General features: G+C 34.3%; 1 protein-coding gene and 1 long non-coding RNA gene across 2 annotated transcripts in view; one reads left to right on the forward strand and one right to left on the reverse strand.

Annotated features, from left to right (window-relative positions):
• The first annotated feature begins 4696 nt into the window (after positions 1–4696).
• On the forward strand, positions 4697–6101 carry LOC128547957 (uncharacterized). Its single transcript, XR_008366812.1, has 2 exons — positions 4697–4830; positions 4984–6101. It is a non-coding gene; the product is annotated as an uncharacterized LOC128547957 (long non-coding RNA).
• A 3794-nt stretch (positions 6102–9895) lies between these two features.
• The window catches only part of LOC123528456 (rho guanine nucleotide exchange factor 3-like), a 38579-nt gene continuing 27036 nt past the window's right edge, over positions 9896–21438 (reverse strand). The window contains exon 12 of the mRNA XM_053521950.1: positions 9896–20868. Coding sequence (XP_053377925.1) covers positions 20687–20868 — 182 coding nt within the window. The 3' untranslated portion in view covers positions 9896–20686. The remainder of the gene's footprint in view (positions 20869–21438) is intronic.

The following is a 21438-nucleotide window of genomic DNA, read 5'->3' on the forward strand; positions in this document are numbered from 1 at the left end:
TTTTTTAGAGTTCATCTGGATTTTTTGAAAAAAAGATTTAGATATCTTGTTTCTGTGCAATTGAAAGAAATTCGTAGGAGGACGTACTGCTAGTAGCTTTGCTTGGTTTAAGTTTATTTTAAAGGCACATTTTCCTTAAGACTTATCAAATATTGCTTGAAACTTCGTAATCTTTTCACTATAAACTCCTGTAAAAGCGTAACCTTAACTCCACATTTTTTTGAAATTTGCCTCTTTTGATTAAAAATGCAGTCTGGTGGAATGTTTATTTTGAGGCAACTTTTCTCTAAACTATGAAAGCTTTTTGCTTTGAAACTGTAATATGTTACAGCACATCATAACATACCTGTACATTCAAGTAAAAAGCTTCTTGCTTGTTTTGCGATGAATGCCCTTTTGATTAAAAATCATGTTTTCTTGTTATTCATTTTAGTCACTTTATCCTGAAACTATAAAAGTCTAGTGTACTTTTATAACTTTCAAATACTATTTTATCATTTAGCTTACTGTACTAGCAAGAAATGATACATCATCTCTTTTGCAAAGAATTTATGCCACTCTTTATTCTTAGATTTTTCAGTTTCTTTTGTTATTTTAATGTTTAGGTAATTTTTCTCCTGAAAAATCAAGCATAGTTTGCTGCCTTTGTGACCACATGGATCAAGACCTGCCTGCGCAAGCACTATGGTACTCCTCCTGCTCATTTGCAATGAATTCAATTTGCCCTATTTGAACTTAGTGGAAGTCATTTTATTTGGTATGCAATATTATTTTAGATCAATTTTTCCCCAAAAATAAAAGCATATCCTTTAAAGACTCAACATTTTTCAACAAATAAATGGACACTGTTTTAAAATTAAGAAACTGATCTATCCTGCCATTGTTCAATAGTGAAGGGTGAGCTTTGTGTACGCTTAGTACAATTCATTTGGATGATAGAGACACATTTTGTATTGATTAACAAAAATGATCAACTGATGGCATAATACTCGGTCCTCGCAACTGCCCGGTCCCATCTGGTTCCGTAGTTCTGGCCCCTTAAGAAATTTTCATTTTGTGAATAAAACAAATTTGCAATCAACTCTTGTAACTTCTGTTTGCAATTTGATCACTTCGAAAAGGTCATTCATATATGGTTCAGAGTTTGGTAAGAGTTTAAGTTGAATTGATTTTTAAGCACATTATGCCCTTTAATGATTATATGAAAATTACATAGCAACATTCGTAATTTTCAGTATAGGTTTCTCTGTAATAGGTTTAACCTTTACTTCCACATTTTGTTCCCTTGAAAATAACCCTACCTTTTCAAGATTAAAAACCTGCGCCATGGTGAGACATATGTTTATTTTGAGGCATTTTGTATGTGAGAATATGTATTTTAAGTTTATTTTAGTTGTACAATGTACAGTATGTCTGACAGCAACATGTAGAATACATGTAACATTACAAGTAAAAAGGCTTGTCTGTCTTCTGTTTTCGTATGGCAATGAGCCCTTATGTTTCTAATATAATGCGTAATGTATTTCTGCTGTTGATCCATTTCTAACTTACCTGAACATGCTCATTAATATAGATATTCTAGTGTACGTTTTATTCAGATTCTGTATCAAAATACTAATTTTATTCATTTTGTCTTACTATGCTACTTAGAAAGAAATGATACATAGATGTTCTTTAATAGAAAGAAATAATATTTCTCAGCAAGGGTACTGTTATTCTCTACAGATTTGTTAATGTTTCTGTTTGTTATTCTAATGTTTGTGATAAGAATATTTGAGCTGCGCCATGAGAAAACCAACATAGTGGCTTTGTGACCAGCATGGATCAAGACCAGCCTGCGCAAAGCCACTATGTTGGTTTTCCTGTGGCCTGGCTCATTTGTCTGTTATTGTGTTGAATCTCAAAATATTACTGAGCAAGCAAGCTATTTAGACCACTTTCATTGTGTGGAAGTCATTTGTGAATTTACAGACACAGATCATGCTAATTTATTTGTGAGATTTTCAATATTTTTACGCACAAAAAAAAATAAAAATGCATATCCTTTAATCAGACATCACAGTCCATTTTCAGACAAAAATATGATACTCGTAGTTTATAACATGTAAAGTTTGCAAGACTGTTGAGTTATATTTAGCTCATCTGTCACATAGTGACAGGGTGAGCTTTTGTGATCACCCGTCGTCCATCCATCCGTTCACAATTTCCTTGTGAATACGATAGAGACCACATTTTGTATTTGATTTTAATCAAACTTGCACTCAACTTGTATGGGCATAATATCTCGGTTCCTTTCGAAAACTTGCCAGATCCCATCATGGGTTCCATAGTTCTGGCCCCTTAAAGGACCAAAATTTGCTATTTTTGGCTTGTGATTATGATAGAGACAACATTTTGCAATCAACTTTAATCAAACTTGCACACAACTTGTATTGGCATAATATCTCGGTTCCTTTCGAAAACTGGTCACTTCTCATCATGGGTTCCAGAGTTATGGCCCCTTAAAGGGCCAAAATTTGCCATTTTGGCTTGTGAATATGATAGAGACAACATTTTGCAATCATCTTAAATAAAACTTGCACACAACTTGTACTGGCATAATATTTTGTATTTGATTTTAATCAAACTTGCACTCAACTTGTATGAGCATAATATCTCTGTTCCTTTCGAAAACTGGCCAGATCACATCATGGGTTTCAGAGTTATGGCCCCTTTAAAGACCAAAATTTGCTATTTTTGCTTGTGAACACAATAGAGACAACATTTTGCAATCAACATTAATCAAACTTGCACACAACTTGTACTGGCTAATATCTGGGTTCCTTTCAAAAACTGGCCAGATCCCATCATTGGTTCCAGAGTGTTGGCCCCTTAAAGGTCCAAAATTTGCTATTTTGGCTTTTGCAGCCATTTAGAGACTTCATTTATGGTTTGATTTGATACAAACTTGCAAAATATCTTCAACAACAAATAAATCTTGGACTCTATGATGAATCTGTCAGATCCAATCATAGGTTCTGGAGTTATTTTATATCTGATTACCTCCCCTGATTTTAATCAAAATGAATTTATATCAGTAAGTGCTTATAGGACTCGTTTGAAATTTCATTATTGTCATTAATTGAACTCAGACAATCAGGGTAGATAACTATGGACTGATTTTATGTCAGATTACCTCCCTTTATCTCAAATTAAAATGGGTATATCTCCGTAACTAATGAATAGACTCATCTGAAATTTCATTTATGCCATCAGATGGACTTGGACAATCAGTGAAGGTACATATTGACTGAATTTATGACAAATTACCTCCCTTTATTTTTTACGTAATTGAATATACCTAGCAGCTATTAATGAGATTGGTTTGAAATGTTATTTATGTCTTCCATGGTAAGAAATTTCTACTTTTACTTACTTTTCTAATATATTGTTGTAAAAGCTTGTACTCTGTATCTTCTACATGGATATACCAATACATGATTACCTCCCCTGATTTTAATAGAAATGGATTTATCTCAGTAAGTGTTTATAGGACTCATTTGAAATTTCATTATTGTCAATAGTTGGGCTGAGACAATCAGGGTAGGTAACTATGGACTGATTATGTCAAATTACCTCCCTTTGTTTCAAATTAATATGGGTGTATCTCAGTAACCAATGAAGATATTGATTTGAAATGTCATTTATGCCATCAGATGGACTCGAACAATAAGGATAGATAACTTTTGACTTATGACAAATTACCTCCCTTTATTAGCTCACCTGAGCAATGCTCAGGTGAGTTTTTCTGATCGCTCGATGTCCGGCGTCCGTCGTCTGTCGTCCGTCGTCTGTCAACATTTAGCTTGTGTATGCGATAGAGGCTGTATTTTTCAATTAATCTTCATGAATATCGGTCAGAATGATAACCTTGATGAAATCTAGGCCGAGTTCGAAAATGGGTCATCTCGGGTCAAAAACTAGGTCACTAGGTCAAATCAAAGAAAAACCTTGTGAATGCGATAGAGACTGTATTTTTCATTTCTTCTTCATGAATATTGGTCAGAATGATAACTTTGATGAAATCTAGGCCGAGTTCGAAAATGGGTCATCTCGGGTCAAAAACTAGGTCACTAGGTCAAATCAAAGAAAAACCTTGTGTATGCGATAGAGGTGGTATTTTTCAATTAATCTTCATGAATATTGGTCAGAATGATAACCTTGATAAAATCTAAGCCGAGTTCGAAAATGGGTCATCTCGGGTCAAAAACTAGGTCACTAGGTCAAATCAAAGAAAAACCTTGTGTATGCAATAGAGGCTGTATTTTTCAATTCTTCTTCATGAATATTGGTCAGAATGATAACTTTGATGAAATCTAGGCCGAGTTCGAAAATGGGTCATCTCGGGTCAAAAACTAGGTCACTAGGTCAAATCAAAGAAAAACCTTGTGTATGCGATAGAGGCTGTATTTTTCAATTGATCTTCATGAATTTTGGTCAGAATGATTGCCTTGATGAAATCTAGGCCGAGTTCGAAAATGGGTCATCTCGGGTCAAAAACTAGGTCACTAGGTCAAATCAAAGAAAAACCTTGTGTATGCGATAGAGGCAGTATTTTTCAATTGATCTTCATGAATTTTGGTCAGAATGATACCTTGATGAAATCTAGGCCGAGTTCGAAAATGGGTCATCTGGGGTCAAAAATAGGCACTAGGTCATATCACGTAAAAACCTTGTGTATGCGATAGAGGCTGTATTTTTCAATTGATCTTCATGAATTTTGGTCAGAATGATTGCCTTGATGAAATTTAGACCAAGTTCGAAAATGGGTCATCTGGGGTCAAAAACTAGGTCACTAGGTCAAATCAAAGAAAAACCTTGTGTATGCAATAGAGGCTGTATTTTTCAACTGATCTTCATGAAATTTAGCCAGAATGATTACCTTGATAAAATCTAGGCTGATTTTGAAAATGGGTCATCTGGGGTCAAAAACTAGGTCACTAGGTCAAATCGAAGAAAAACATTGTGTATGCAATAGAGGATGTATTTTTCAATTGATCTTCATGAAATTTGGTCAGAGTGATTGCCTTGATGAAAACTAGGTCGGTTTTGAATATGGGTTATCTGAGGTCAAAAACTAGGTCACTAGGTCAAATTAAAGAAAAATCTTGTGTATACGATAGAGACTGTTTTTTTCAGTTGATATTTATGAAATTTGGTCAGGTTGATTGCCTTAATGAAATCTAGGTCGAATTTGAATATGGATCATCTGAGGTCAAAAACTAGGTCACTTGGTCAAATCAAAGAAAAAACTTCTGTATGTGATAGAGGCTGTATTTTTCAGTTGATCTTCATGAATTTTGGTCAGAATGATTGCCTTGATAAAATCTAGGTCGAGTTTGAACATGGGTCATCTAGGGTCAAAAACTAGGTCATATCTAAGAAAATGCTTGTTTTATCGCAAGAGACCAATTTTTTGGTCCAATCTTAATGAAAATTGGTCAGAATATTTGTTTCCATGAAATCACTAGGTCAAACATGTTTTACACTGTTATGGAGTGTTTCTTAGGTGAGCGACCTAGGGCCATCTTGGCCCTCTTGTTTTATGTAAATGAATATACCTCAGCAGCATCTAATGAGATTGGTTTTAAATGTTATTTAAGTCTTCCAGGGTAAGAAATAGTCATGCTAGTACAAAAATGCAGCATCTGAGTCTATGACCCTCAAATGTGGTATGGAGATTGGCCCTGACTAAAATGTGACCCATAGGTCAGAAGGGACTGTTACAGAAAATATTTATCCTGATGATATTTAAAGTGTATGCCTGTGTGATCTATGTCAAAACTTGATCTTATCATTAAGAGCAATGGTACTCAGGTGAGCGATATAGGGCCATCATGGCCCTCTTGTTTTTAAACTATTATCAAAATGATAATGAACGTCAGACTGCTAATTTTCACAAATCCAGATAGAACAGATGGATGTACATGGATCTGCTATGTATAACATGTTATTAGAACAGTGCCATGTCATGTTTGTGTCTAAGATATTCTGGAATGAATTTGCATAATGTACAGTGATATTACTGGTAAGCACAATAAAGTGTTTTCAAAAACTGATAATTTGTGTGGACTTTTTTTTAGAAAGACAACTAATCTTCTTCATTGGACTGTTGCAGTTCAAATATAGGCACTTTGTTACATCCTTTATGTTGCCTTGATGGACTCAAATCACCCTTAAGGTTGCCTTCTTGGACTCACACCACACTTGAAGTTGCTTTCATGGACTCAAACCACCCTTGTAGTTGCCTTCATGGACTCAAACCACCCTTGAAGTTGCCTTCATGAATTCAAACCACTCTAAGTTGCTTTCATGGACTTTGAACCATCCTTTAAGTCACTTTCTTGGACTTTGATAACCCTTTAAGTTGCCTTTATGGACTTCAGTAACCCTTTAAGTTGCCTTCATTAATTTTGATACAGTCTTTGTTGCCTTCATGGGCTTTGGTAATGCTTTGAGTTGCCTTCATAGACATTGATACATAAGTTTCCTTCACAAACTTTGGTACACCCCTTTTACTTGCCTTCATTAACTCTGAGGCACCTTTTAACTTGCCTTCATGGACTTCAGTAAACCTTTCAGTTGCCTTCATAAACTTAAATACACACATCAACTTGCTTTCATAGACTTCATTGCACCACTGCAGTTGACTCCATGGACGTTGATATACCCTTTGTTTGGATGGACATTTTCATCTTATAATACTGAACAATGCCAAATATCAAAAGAAAGTGTTATGCAAAAAAAATAAACAGCATTTGAAACATATTTATTTCTCCGCAAAGATGTTGTCTTCTTGCCAAGCTCTTTCTATTCTTGGTTAGAGACCTATAATAAAGGGGCTACATTTCCCAATAGTTTTGCACCTTAAAACATCTTTCTATGTTTGCAGAACTGTTGCATGTCAAGCTTGTTTGTTGACTCAGCCATTCCAGCTGATAAAACAAAAAGCTCCTTACAAAGCAAAGTTACCACAACAAAAAGATCCAACGGGACCTTTGACCTCTTAGTTTGACCTTGACCTAGGGACCTTGATTTTGTTACCATATTCTTTTTAACTCACATGAGCACAAAGTGTACAAGGTGAGCTATTATGATCACCTATGTCACCAGGTTAAATCATAGAAAAACCTTGTCAACACTCTAGAGGACATATTTTTCCTTGGAGCTTGAAAAAACTTTGTCAAAATGTTTGTCATAAAATTTATAAATATTGTTCAAATTATTCTGATGCATAATATATATATGTAGTAAGATATCCTCACCTCTGTGCATAACGTGGACAAGTTCTTCTTCTTGTCAATCCACTTAATACACTTTGTGCTGAGATGGGGACATATCATTTGAAGACTTTTTCATTTTTGTACCCCCCGACAACAATGTTGTAAGGGGGGGTATACTGGTTTCAGGTTGTCTGTCTGTCCATCTGTCTGTCTATCCGTAGACAAAATATTGTGCGCATCATCTCTCCTCATCCCATTGACACAATTTAAAGAAATCTCACACAAGTGATCAGTAACAACAGTAGTTGTGCATGGGGCATGTGTTGTTCTTTCAGAAAAAAAATTTGCAGTTACGGGACTTTGTTTTTTGTTACTATACTATATACATAGACACAATCTTGTGCGCACCATCTCTCCTCATCCCCTTGACACAATTTAATGAAACTTCACACAAGTGACCAGTAACAACAGTAGTTGTGCATAGGGCATGTTGGGTTCTTTCAGAAAAAAAATTGTAGAGTTACGGGACTTTGTTTTTTGTTACTATACTTTATTTTATGCTTATTGGTGAAATACTGGAAAATAGCAGTGAGATATAAATCGATATCACTCACAGTGCCGAACTTCGTTTTTTTTCCAGATAAATTATCTCCCTTGAAATGTATTCTTTAATTACCTCCCTTTACAATTACTGGATTATACTAATACTCAAGCCATACAGTGATACACGAGTCATGAACTGCTAGACAATCGTATATAGAACAGGCTTGCTATAATTAAATCTGCAAAAGAAATAATGTTACCTAGATGACAGCATGGTTGCTTGGCCTTGCCATTCGTGTATCTATGTTAATTTCCTCTACTTTTTTTCCATTGGTTCACTATCGTGTGGTAGATTTTACTGGCGACAGCACATTTAGTTGGTTGTTGTCTTAGTTAATTATCACAAGACATCAACTCAACCTTACGTAATACGCCAGCATTTTCGTCGAAGTACTTTCCCACTCCAAGCCAGTTGTGTTTCAACTTCCATCCATTTTGTTATGCTATGCAGCTCCTAGATCAATATTTCCTAGCTATTTCTATTGAATCCATGATGATATTTTATTCTGCAGCTTGATTTTCCAAGGACTTACGCATATTCCACAGTTGTTTAGATTTTTCGTGTCGATTTTTTTAATATGACCTTCAGCGTGTGTATGGTAAACAAAGCAAGCTTCCGGTTATTCAACGAACTGACGGATTGACACGAAAAGTTTTAAATATGCCTCTACTTAACTACCGGAATTTGTCAATGTCTCTGTTAGCCGCGGACTGTGTATTTTTTACACAAAATATTTAAATGCAGGTTTTGTTTTTAAAAACAAAATGGCGTCTTGTTGATTAAATGAACCTAATCACCAATATTCGATATTAATGTGCCTAAGTGTCCATGGTAATTTAGCGGATATATCATATGTAACACGGTAGCTTAAATAAATCCGAATTTCGTCATGAAATATTGGATTTATATGAACATTTATGTACGTAATAAACAGAAAATTCGTTGATCTTCACAAACAAGCATAAAATAAAAAGAAAATTTGTTTGTTTGCAGTGAGATATCGAAATATATCATCACCGATAAGGGAGACAATTCTGATATTTTCACTCAGGCTCCGCCTTCGTGAAAATATTCAATTGTCTCCCTTATCGGTGATGATATATTTCGATATCTCACTGCAAACAAACAAATATCCTCTATATATACATAGACACAGTCTTGTGTGCACCATCTCTCCTGATCTCTTTGACACAATTTAATGAAACTTCACACAAGTGATCAGTAACAACAGTAGCTGTGCATAGGGCATGTTAGGTTCTTTTAGAAAAGAAATTTGTAGAGTTACGGGACTTTGTTTTTTGTTACTATACTATATACATAGACACAATCTTGTGTACGCCATCTCTCCTCATCCGCTTGACACAATTTAATGAAACTTCACACAAGTGATCAGTAACAACAGTAGTTGTGCACGGGGCATGTTAGGTTCTTTCAACAACAAAAATTGCAGAGTTATGGAACTTTGTTTCTTGTTAACATACTATTTATATAGTCTGCATATGCAATCTTGTGTGCACCTAATCTTCCGAACACTTGCACACAATTTAATGAAACTTCACACAAGTGACCAGTACCAACCCTAGTTGTGCATGGTGCATGTTATGTTCTTTTAGATAAATATTCTGCATAGTTATGGGACTTTGTTTTTTGTTACTAAACTGTATACAAACAGTCTATATACATACGGTCCACATAATTATGCAATCTTGTGTGCGTCAAATTGCAATGTACTGTGTCAGTGCATACGGGGTGGGGTGTACATTCATCACCGTTAGTGATAGCTCTAGTTATCTCTGGTGGCCATATTTTTCAAGGAATCAGAATAATTTGAACACTTTTTGTAATAGGTCACCCTAGGAAAATTTGTTTTCAGTAATTTCAAAATTTGGCCAACAGTTTCTGACGAAGATTATTTGAAGTTCCATTATTAAAACATACAGAGGAAAGACATCTAGTGCTCCAGAAAGCTAACTATGAGCACTATGTGCTCTGGCGAAGTAATAAAAACAGCAGCATCAAAACAACAAAGCAGTGTTTAAATATTTCACTTTATTATTCGTATTTGTTTTTATAATATGTTCATTTTTTTCCCCACTAAAACCAGTAAATTTTTCAACATAAAGAAGTTGAAGTTTTAACTGTAAACTTGAACAAAGGTGCCCATAAATGTGCCTAAATGCTCTAAATGGTACAACTGTTTCTCTAAAATGTTAATAACAAAAGATGATCGATGGTGAATAGTTACCAGTGTCAAATAGAATAAGGACATGATACTTTACCAGTGAAACTACAATGACGAACATTGCAAAATGAAATTTGGAAATATTAAGAAAAAGTACAAGTTGTACATCACTAAAAATCTAGAACCAGTATGAACAAGAGCTGTCCATAAGACAGCCAAGCTCGACTATTCGAAATATTGTCACAGAAGCTGGAAATTATTACCCAAAATGTTAAATATCAAAAGAGTTTTAAGTTCAAAAGGGGACATATCAGAGTTATGGGACTTGATGCTATCAACTAGTTTTATAACCCCGAAGAAACATGTTAAGTTTCAATTCAATATCTGCATTAGTTTTGGGGATAGTAACTTGCATGTAAAACTTTAACCAGAATTTTCTAAGTCCAAAAGGGGGCATAATTTGCTCAAAATACATGTTAAGAGTTATGGAACTTGACCCAGTGAGGTAGGTAATTGATCTAGAAAAAGAATAAATAAGTTCCAAATCTATATGCCTTTTAGTAATAGCTGTATGTACTTGCACGCAAAACTTTAACCAGAATTTTCTAAGTCCAAAAGGGGGCATAATTTGGCCAAAATACATGCCAGAGTTATGGGACTTGACCCAGTGAGGTAGGTAATTGATCTAGAAAAAGAAAAAATAAGTTTCAAATCTATATGCCTTTTAGTAATAGCTGTATGTACTTGCACGCAAAACTTTAACCAGAATTTTCTAAGTCCAAAAGGGGGCATAATTTGGCCAAAATACATGCCAGAGTTATGGGACTTGACCCAGTGAGGTAGGTAATTGATCTAGAAAAAGAAAAAATAAGTTTCAAATCTATATGCCTTTTAGTAATAGCTGTATGTACTTGCACGCAAAACTTTAACCAGAATTTTCTAAGTCCAAAAGGGGGCATAATTTGGCCAAAATGAAGGTCAGAGTTATGGGACTTGGTGCTATCAACTAGTTTTATAACCCCGAAGACACATGTGAAGTTTCAATTCAATATCTGCATTAGTTTTGGAGATAGTAACTTGCATGTAAAACTTTAACCAGAATTTTCTAAGTCCAAAAGGGGGCATAATTTGCTCAAAATACATGTTAGAGTTATGGAACTTGACCCAGTGAGGTTGGTAATTGACCTAGAAAAAGAATAAATAAGTTTCAAAGCTATATGCCTTTAAATGATAGCTGTATGTACTTGCATGCAAAAACTTAACCAAGGTGTGACGCCGACGCCGACGCCAGGGTGAGTAGAATAGCTAGACTATTCTTCGAATAGTCGAGCTAAAAATGTAAAATCAAACTAACAGACATTTCTGTTTATAGTTCATATGACATCAAACTGCTATTACTTATCCCTATTTTAAAATGTTGTTAAATTACTCATCAATAACAGGAATAATGTATTACAAATCCCTATCTATTTATGTCCTTGTCAATAACAATGTTTCTATATGTCTGTTCTGCCAAGCACTTTTTAATAGCAATGAAAACAAAAACGTATGAACACACACAACAGATTCCAATTTTTCTTAGTTTGATAAAATAACCTGATGTAAGATTCCTAGTTTTAAATTTCTTACCTTCCTGTAAATCTTATCATGAAACCACAACAGTTAAATATGAATAACCAAGAAAAAAAAAACCAACCCAAGAAATTGGTGAAAATTTTGACCTGTAGAAGTTAAGCGGAATCTGTTGTATACAGCAACATTCTGAAGCATAGAACTTACCTATACAAACTGTTCAAAATATTTCTAATCAGCTTAAGAATTTATTTATACAATTGGTTCATATTGAGCTTTTGTCTTTAGCAAGTTAAATAACTGCCATTGTAATATCACCCATAATGAGTGTTTGCCTAAAATGAAATTAAAACAAACTTATTCTATCAGCTAACACAGAGATTTCACTTAAAATGAGTTTAAAAGTAAATTGTTTTACTATCGGCTCACGCTGAGCTTTTGTCCAAAAATAAGATAAAACTGAGTTTTTGCCTCAAATGAGCTAAAAAATTACATACATAAACAGCTCATGATGAGCTTTTGTCCCAAATGCACTAAATTATATGTACTTATACCAAATGCTCACAATGATTTTTGACCCCAAAAAAGCTCGCAATGAATTTTGACCAAAAAATAAACTAAAACTGAGCTTTTGCCTCAAATGAGCTAAAAATTACTTACATAAACTGCTCATGATGAGCTTCTGTCCCAAATGCACTAAATTATACTTACTTATACCAAAAGCTCACAATGATTTTTGACCCCAAAATAAGCTAAAACTGAGCTTTTGCCTCAAATGCGCTAAAAAATTACTTACACAAACAGCTCATGATGAGCTTTTGTCCTAAATGCACTAAATTATACTTACTTATACCAAAAGCTCATATTAATGACTTTTGACCCCAAAAATAAGCTTCTGAAACAACAACAACAGGAAGTATTTGTATGATTAGAATACTAGTATAAAGAGGTTATGTATACTTAATGCTGAATACAAATATATAGAATATTATATGAATACATACATTATAAGATGATAAATGATACATTGTACTTGCTGTACAAAAGATGAAAGATGAAGAAATTGTATGTCATTTTGATTTCTATTGAAACTTCTGCTAACAATACTACACTATTACAATAAGTGACTTTTCTGTTTCATTCGAAATACATTTTTTACTGAACTGAGGAACACTTCTCACTCTTACTCCTTTTTGATTTAAATAGAACTACCCATCTCTGGCAGTTTTAACCAATTTGTACTGATAATGAATATGAAGTCTGACTGAAGAAAGTTCTTTTTTTATTAAAATATCCCCTCTCATTCCAAAAAGAAAACACAACTTTAACTGTTCGATGTTCCCTAATAAATACTTTAATCAAAGGGAAACTGGAGAGGTTTTTTTTTTAATTTTGCTGTATTTCTAAAACAAAAATACAGTTCATAATAGTAAATAATTCAACGAAAAATCTTCCCTCAAATTTCTCAGAAAACTAAACCATGGTCTAAAGAAAATTTAAGGGAGTTTGAATAAAGCATGGATAGGAAAGTGACATACACTTAAACTATATACATTTTTCTAAGAAAAAAAAGTACACCTATTCAGATATTTCATATATATTCAAGTTATGATTCCTACACAATTAAATAACTGACTTATATGCATTAAACATAATCGTTAAAATGAAACTGAAGGAAGTCTGAAATATGCACTTTTGTCCATGAAATGTGTATGAATGTTGATTTGGCTTTTACAGCACACCAACACAGTACAGGTTATATGGCACCAAACATGACTAAATATTTTGGCTTCACATCTCAGTTTAATTGAAATAAAAATATGAGGTACGGTATCAAAATTACCTAAAGGAATCACAGAGATACAGTTAAACTAAGCGTTCAGACACTATTTGTCACCAAAGGCTTAGGCAGTGTTTCAATTTTTTTATACACAAGTTGTCCAAGAGTCAAGCGGGACAGAAAAGTGAAGTAAGCAAGTGTAAAATATAATGAGTAATGACAATTTATATTCATTCATAGTGATATATTTAAATACACCGGTAAACAAATTTCATTTCATAAATAGTTACAAGGGACCAGATATGTTTGGTAGTGTAAACTTAGCTAGAGCTGTTTGTAAAATACATAATCCCTCCCCACATGATGGCCTGTGAGAGGTCACTGGGTAATCTTCAGTCTGCTATGACCTTGACCTTTGACAAAATGACCCTAAAATCATTAGGGTCATCTACAAATTATAGACAATAATGCTATGAAGTTTGATGGCTGCTGGCTCAAGAACACTCCAGCTATATATAAACCAATTTTAGTCTAAATGTTACCATGGCCATGACCTTCTGACCTTCAAAACAATAGGGGTCATCTTCAGATCATAAACAATCAAGCTATTTAGTGTGATATTTGCAGGCCCAAATATTCTCCAGCTACTGATAAGATCACATCTTAGTATCAAGGTCAATGTGACCTGGACCTTTGATATACTGAACCCTAAAATAACAGGATATATGTACTGACCAGTCAATAATCCTGTGAAGTTTGACTGCTGTTGATCAAAGCATTCTCCTGTTACTGATTGCAAACCATTTTCTGCACTGAAGTCATTGCAATTTTGACCTCTGCCTTGCTGGTCACCCACCCTACAAATTGTTCTCTAGTTTTTGACTGAACCAAATAATCTAGACCAACCAACAATAAGCAAGACTGCATACCCACACTACCCTGAAGGGGGGCAAAACTTACACAAAAAGTGGGAAATATATTAAATGATGACAAAATAAAATAGTTACAAAAATAGTAAATTAAAGGAGGGACAAATCAAACATGTATGTACAAAAGTGTATCATGTAATAAAGGCAAGTTTTATTCTCCAAAAATGAAGCAATCTTCCACATTTATTTTTTCCACCTATAATCTGTTGTTTTTCTTTTCAACATTCACTTAGAAGCATGAAAAAAAAAAAACAGCCATAAAATATTCGTACTAATATTAGCGTGAAAGTTAACCTCGCTATTTAAGTATACAAATAGGCACCAAAAGAGAAAAAAACAACAAAAATGTTTGTGCCAAGTAGGTTTTGATTAAAAGCAATGAAAAAAAAAACAACAAGAGCTGCTTGTGAATCACTATGCCCCAATTGTTGACGAGACTATCTGTGTAATGTTCAGGCTCAAGCATGCTCAAAGCTTGACTTGACCTAATTATGAAAGGAATTCTCTGCCTACCACAGATGATGAAGCTTTTAAGTATGATGGATGTAGGCCCAATTGTTCTCCAGCTACTGATTAAGCTTTTTATAATCTCACTGACCTTGAACTTTGAACTACAGACCATAAAAGAGAAACAGTCATGAACTGACCATAAGCAAATATCATATTAAATCTGACAACCATAACCCCAGGATTTCTCCACTTATAGATGGAAACTGCTTTCAGTTTTGCAGTCACTGTGACCTTAACCTTAGATTTTTTTTTACATAAAAAAATACAAGCCTCATCTACAGACCACAATCAACCATCCTATTAAATCTAACAATGGTAGTCCCAAGACTCCTCTAGTTATTGATCAGTTAAAGGTTAAGGTGTAACCTTTGACCTACAAACACCAAAAACTTTGATATATAGACCCCCAAAAAGCAACAGGGTTCATTATCTAACCAGCAGCAATCATCCCAAGATGTTTGACCACTTTAGGTCCAAGCCTTTGTAGTTATTAAGCAAAACAATATTCAGTCTAAAGGTGATGTTTAATTTTGACTACACTGTGACCTTGTCCTTTGACTTATTGACCCAAAAAATAATAGGGGTCAAATACTGACACAAATATCCTATGAAGTTTGAATACAGTAGGCCTAAACATTCATTAATTATTGATCAGAAACCAAAGTGTTTACCAACAAATGGACACCTCAACTGACAGATGGACAGACAATGAGCAAAACAATATTCAGCTTTCCTTCAAAGCTGGGACGTAACAGTAATTTTTCACATTATTTTCCTATTGAAACAGAATCATTAATTATTTTGTTGTAATAACATATAACATTATAAAAGAGAAATTTTACATCAATTAGACTGAGTAAAAATCCACTTGGCACTAACACTGACGTCCCATGACTAGTTAACTACACTACACGTATATGGCTTACTGAGAGTTAACAAGACAAGAAAAAAACACTTTCACAAACATATACTGACAAACACACTAAGTGCAAGGTAAATCTCATATCCTTTCTTCAGTGTCAATCCTAATCTGTTAACTTTATGATCATACCTGAATCTTCTAAATTAGACAAGACATATATGTAGTTTATTGTATATCATTACATGACTCATTTAGTCTCCTTATATAAATCACCAGTCTATAGTCTGTGCTACTGACTGGTCTATAGTTATAAGTTTGATGGGCTAAAGTAAAAAAATGAGAAAAACAACTTTGAAACACATTTGTAATGTCATGTAATATAAGATTTATTGAAAAGCTATTCGCTAAATTGTCAAAGATATTAGATCTCTATGCTTTGGACCAAGGGCAAATAGTTTTGACTATTGACTGGCAATTCAGTAACTGTATGCTGTTGACTCTAAAACAGTGCAATAACCATGACTTGTTGAAACAGAACAATTAATGGCCAGACCATTAAGGTGACGCCTGAGGCTCTCATTCACCAATGTTCTGAGAGTAACTTTCATTAAGACACTTAATAATATAAGTTTTCAAATGCTGAACAGTGTTAAAAGACAATGTTTTTGAAGTCAACTTTTACAGAAAGGTCACTGAAGGTCACCCAACTACAAAACACTCAAGATTTCAACAGTACAAACATGTTTCATAAGAAACTGTATTTGTGACGATGTCCTAAGAGCTAAGACCTTGGGTCTTGTTGTCATTCTACAGGGTAAAATCATTTCCAATTCCCTTAGTACACAGGGATTCATTAAGTTGACATTATCTTTTATAACTATACAGCTGAATCTGCCTTGCAATCACCTGTATAGAACAGGCACTTACCGTCAGCAGTCAGACAGCTAGCTTTCAAAAACTTTTTTTCTAATTTAAACTTGTCTTAAGCAACCACCTGTATGAAGCAGCCAGACTGTGTCACTTCTTTAACTGGCTGCTTCATACAGGTTAGATTGTACATACATATCATAAACCCTATCAACACAGTCCGTTTCTACATAAAAAATTATAACAAGAGGACCATGATGGTCCTGAATCGCTCACCTGTCTCCACATGACCCAATTTTCATGAAGATCCATTGAAAACTATGGCTTCTAAAGAGGTCACAAGGTTTTTCTATTATTTGACCTAATGACCTATTTTTTAAGGCACATGACCCAGTTTTGAACTTGACCTAGATATTATCAAGGTGAACATTCTCACCAATTTTCATGAAGATCTCATGAAGAGTACGGCCTCTAGAGAGGTCACATGGTTTTTCTATTTTTATACCTACTGACCTAGTTTTAACCACATGTGACCCAGTTTCAAATTTTACCTAGACATCATCAAGGTGAATATTCAGACAAATTTTCATGAAGATCCATTGAAAAATATGGCCTCTAGAGAGGTCACAAGGTTTTTCTATTTTTAGACCTACTGACCTAGCTTTTGACTGCAGTTGACCCAGTTTCAAACTTGACCTAGGTATCATCAAGATGAATATTCAGACCAACTTTCATACAGATCCCATGAAAAATATGGCCTCTAGAGAGGTCACATTTTTTTATTATTTGACCTACTGACCTAGATTTTGATGGCATGTAACCCAGTTTCAATCTTGACCTAGACATCATCAAGGTGAACATTCTGACCAATTTTCATGAAGATCCATTGAAAAATATGGCCTCTAGAGAGGTCACAAGGTTTTTCTATTTTTAGACCTACTGACCTAGTTTTTGACCGCAGTTGACCCAGTTTCGAACTTGACCTAGATATCATCAAGATGAATATTCAGACCAACTTTCATACAGATCCCATGAAAAATATGGCCTCTAGAGAGATCACAAGGTTTTTGTATTATTTGACCTACTGACCTAGTTTTTGATGGCACGTGACCCAGTTTCAAACTTGACCTAGATATTATCAAGATGAACATTCTGACCAATTTTCATGAAGATCCATTGAAAAGTACGGCCTCTAGAGAGGTCACGAGGTTTTTCTATTTTTAGACCTACTGACCTAGTTTTTGACCGCAGTTGACCCAGTTTCGAACTTGACCTAGATATCATCAAGGTCAACATTCTGACCAATTTTTATGAAGATCCATTGAAAAGTATGGCCTCTAGAGAGGTCACAAGGTTTTTCTATTTTTAGACCTACTGACCTAGTTTTCGACCGCACATGACCCAGTTTCGAACTTGACCTAGATATCATCAAGATAAACATTCTGACCAACGTCCATAAAGATCCCATGAAAAATGTGACCTCTAGAGTGGTCACAAGCAAAAGTTTACGGACAGACACATGCACGGACGCCACACGATCACAAAAGCTCACCTTGTCACTCTGTGACAGGTGAGCTAAAAATTGCAAAATTTTACAAAATCAGTGTAATTCTTGCATAAGACAAAAACATGCTTGAAAACTATACACAACAGACAGAAAGACAGGAAGAAAAGAGACAGAAAGATAACAAATGAGAGCATCTTAAAATTATAATATATTACTGGCCTCAAAAATGTACAACTTCTATTCTACTCTCTATATATACAATGTAATGTGCATGCAATGTTGAATTGTACAAAATATTGGTGTCACCTATATGTAGAATCAGAAATTAATTTTCTTAAAAATTGAAAACTGAGAAAAATCCATGGTGGACAGGTGTGGACCAAATTTGGTGAAACTCCAGTATATACTGTGTTTTCCCTTATTAACACATCGCTACATACATGTATGTTGACAAAATAAAATTATTTAACATATTTATTGAAGGAAAATTCCTGCTTGACCTAGCAAATTTGGTAAATTAAGGCACAAGTGCACATAAAAATTGCTTCCAAAGACACTTTCAATATACTGAAAAGTAATTTTTCTGTTCACTACATCAGAATTACATAATGTCCATGGCTATTAATTATCGGTAAGTTTTTCACACTAATTTTGATACATGTTCTTTTTCCCTATCCATGTATATGTTTTAAATTATCAACACCTGAAGTTAACAGTCATGTCTAATATAAACAAGATTCCTCAAGGCATGTCAAAGTTATGGGCCACGCAAGATCTGACATGACCTTTGACCTCCAACTGTGACCTTGACCTTTGAGGTAGGAACCTGGGGTTAGTGCATGACACTCAGTCTCACTGCGATTAACATTCATGCCAAATATAAACAAGATTGCATGTCAAAGTTATGGTCCAGACAAACAAATCTGGACGGACGGATGCACGCACACACACCGAAGAGCAATTTGGACAACAATGTCTTCGCATCCGCAAACGGGCTTGACAAAAATGATGGTGGGGAAAATCAGTTATTGTTTATACCGTACTTGTAGCAATTGCCATGTAACATTTTATTAATATGTTTTGAATATATGTGGAGCACCCCAAGTAAACATTTTACTAAATTTTACTAAATGGAGTATTGAACTTATAAAGGTCTAAAACAATTTTTCTTTGCTCCATAATAAATGTCACTATGTTGCAAAATATAACATCCCCCTGGGGTGTTAATACGGGAATATACTGTAATCACTTTTTTAAGTTCCTGCCTAACATACATTGCTCATTTTGGCAAGTTACTGTATAGACACTGACATTTATAGACATTGCGAGTTATTGTACATATATTTTAATGTATTTATCAAGTAATTTCATACTGTCTTTGTTATTTGTCGAAGGGAGACTGTATTTGCAGAAGGCCGAAGATCAATATGACTGTCTCAGGACAATTAATACAGCCAGTTTGAATCAACTGACTCATAAAAATTCTAATATTCGGCTTTACAATACTGGCTAGAACAAAGATATCAATAGAAGCCAAATCCTTTGATTTTATGCATTCATCCAACACCTGTTAACTATTGTAAATTGTCTGATTATACTGTCAACAAAATAAAATCATTACAAACTTCAAAGGAAGTAACTTCTGGGCATTTTGACCCCCCACCCCCACCCCCACCTTTAAAAACAATCAAAATGTTTGATTTCCATATTGGTTCTGCTGTGCTTTGTATTAGCTCTACCTATTGTGTATGATGTGCACAACTGATCTAATTATATGTGTAATACTAGTATTAAAAAGTTGGATAATAGTGCAAAGACATTTCAAGTTACTCAATACTGTAAAGAGATGTCTCACTGAACTAAAAATCATGCAACAAACATGAGTAAGATGTAGTTTGATGGAGAACAAATATGCAAGAGATCTGAAATATATGCAGACAACAGATAAAGCTAAAAATGGGTCTTCATACAAAAATAACTGCCTTTAAAGAGTTATCTTTCCACACAAGATGCAGAACATGTTAAATTGCTGAACAAGTTCTACTTTTACCAAATTACTTTAATAACAATAAAAAAAGAACTTTTTTTTTCTAAACTACAACTTTTTAGTTCTGTTGAGTTCAATGCAGAACTACAAACACTTGACAAAAAAAATCTATTACAAAAACATCAGTTTCCTGAACAATGCTCTCTATGCAGTACACAACATTTTGACCAAATTGTAACTGTCACAAAAACGTAGCATATCCCGAATCAGAAGCAATCTTTGTCAAACAAATCAACTTTTATCTCTGTATCTAATTCATCTTCATATAATTCCAGTGTGTAAACATTCAAGACCAGTAGTATGCATCAACTCTTTATATCAAGTCTGTCTATGACATCTTTTTATAACAGCACTATTCCATGTTTCACAAACATGTCTCAATATTGCAACCCTGTTTCCTTTCATGAGTATTCACAGTCGGTTGTAAAAGCTCGTAAGAGCTTATTTTCCTCTCTAACAGTCATGCCGGCTCAGATAAATCATATGTTAGCACTGTGGAATATGAGATTACTGCATCGTGCTGTGATTTCTTTGAGTTAACCAACAAATTTTCTGTTTCTCCCTTCAGTCAGCCTGTTTATTGGCACGGTTTTGATCTGTCTGATGTGTTCCGTCCTTCTGTGTGACCTTTACAGCTTGCTGCAGGAGTGTAAGCCACTGCCGTTTATCATGCTCGTCTGTCGACATTAATGTGTGAGACTGTCCTAAACTCAAGTCTTTGAACGATACCTTCAGTAAATTACGAGCTGAAATTTAAAGATTAACTGCATGTATAAAGTAAAATTATGCATGTCAAACTGCCTTAAAAACTGATGTTATATTTTCTGGTCCTTCGAGATAATGAAGTCTATTCAATAGATGTGTGGTAGAGTTCCGCTTACTGTAAAAGAACATCAAAATTTCGGGAATTTAAAATTTTGAGTATCTTCGCAAAGTTTAATATTCACGAAATTGTAAAAATGACATCATACTTGAATTTGAATTATACTAATGGTGAATATTTACGCAAATGCCTTTCTTTGATAAATCTGCAAAAATAATAAAGCCAGGGTAACCAGTCATAAACTCCTGTATTTACCTCACAGAGCTATGTTAAAGTTTTGCTATTGTAAGATTAGTGATATGCACTTCAGTTTTTCACTTGTCAATGTTGTTGTTGAAAACATAACATTAGTTACTATCGCTATAAAACATTTACAAAGCTTTAATTATTGTTATTGACACATGAAATGGTTCCTCCTAGTGGATAAAAATTGCTTTTACAAAATTCCTTTAGATAAAGTAATCTGATTTCAGTAACTGAAAAAAGCTGTGCA

The sequence above is a fragment of the Mercenaria mercenaria genome, chromosome 13 (assembly GCF_021730395.1).
Source record: "Mercenaria mercenaria strain notata chromosome 13, MADL_Memer_1, whole genome shotgun sequence".
Taxonomy (NCBI): domain Eukaryota; kingdom Metazoa; phylum Mollusca; class Bivalvia; order Venerida; family Veneridae; genus Mercenaria; species Mercenaria mercenaria.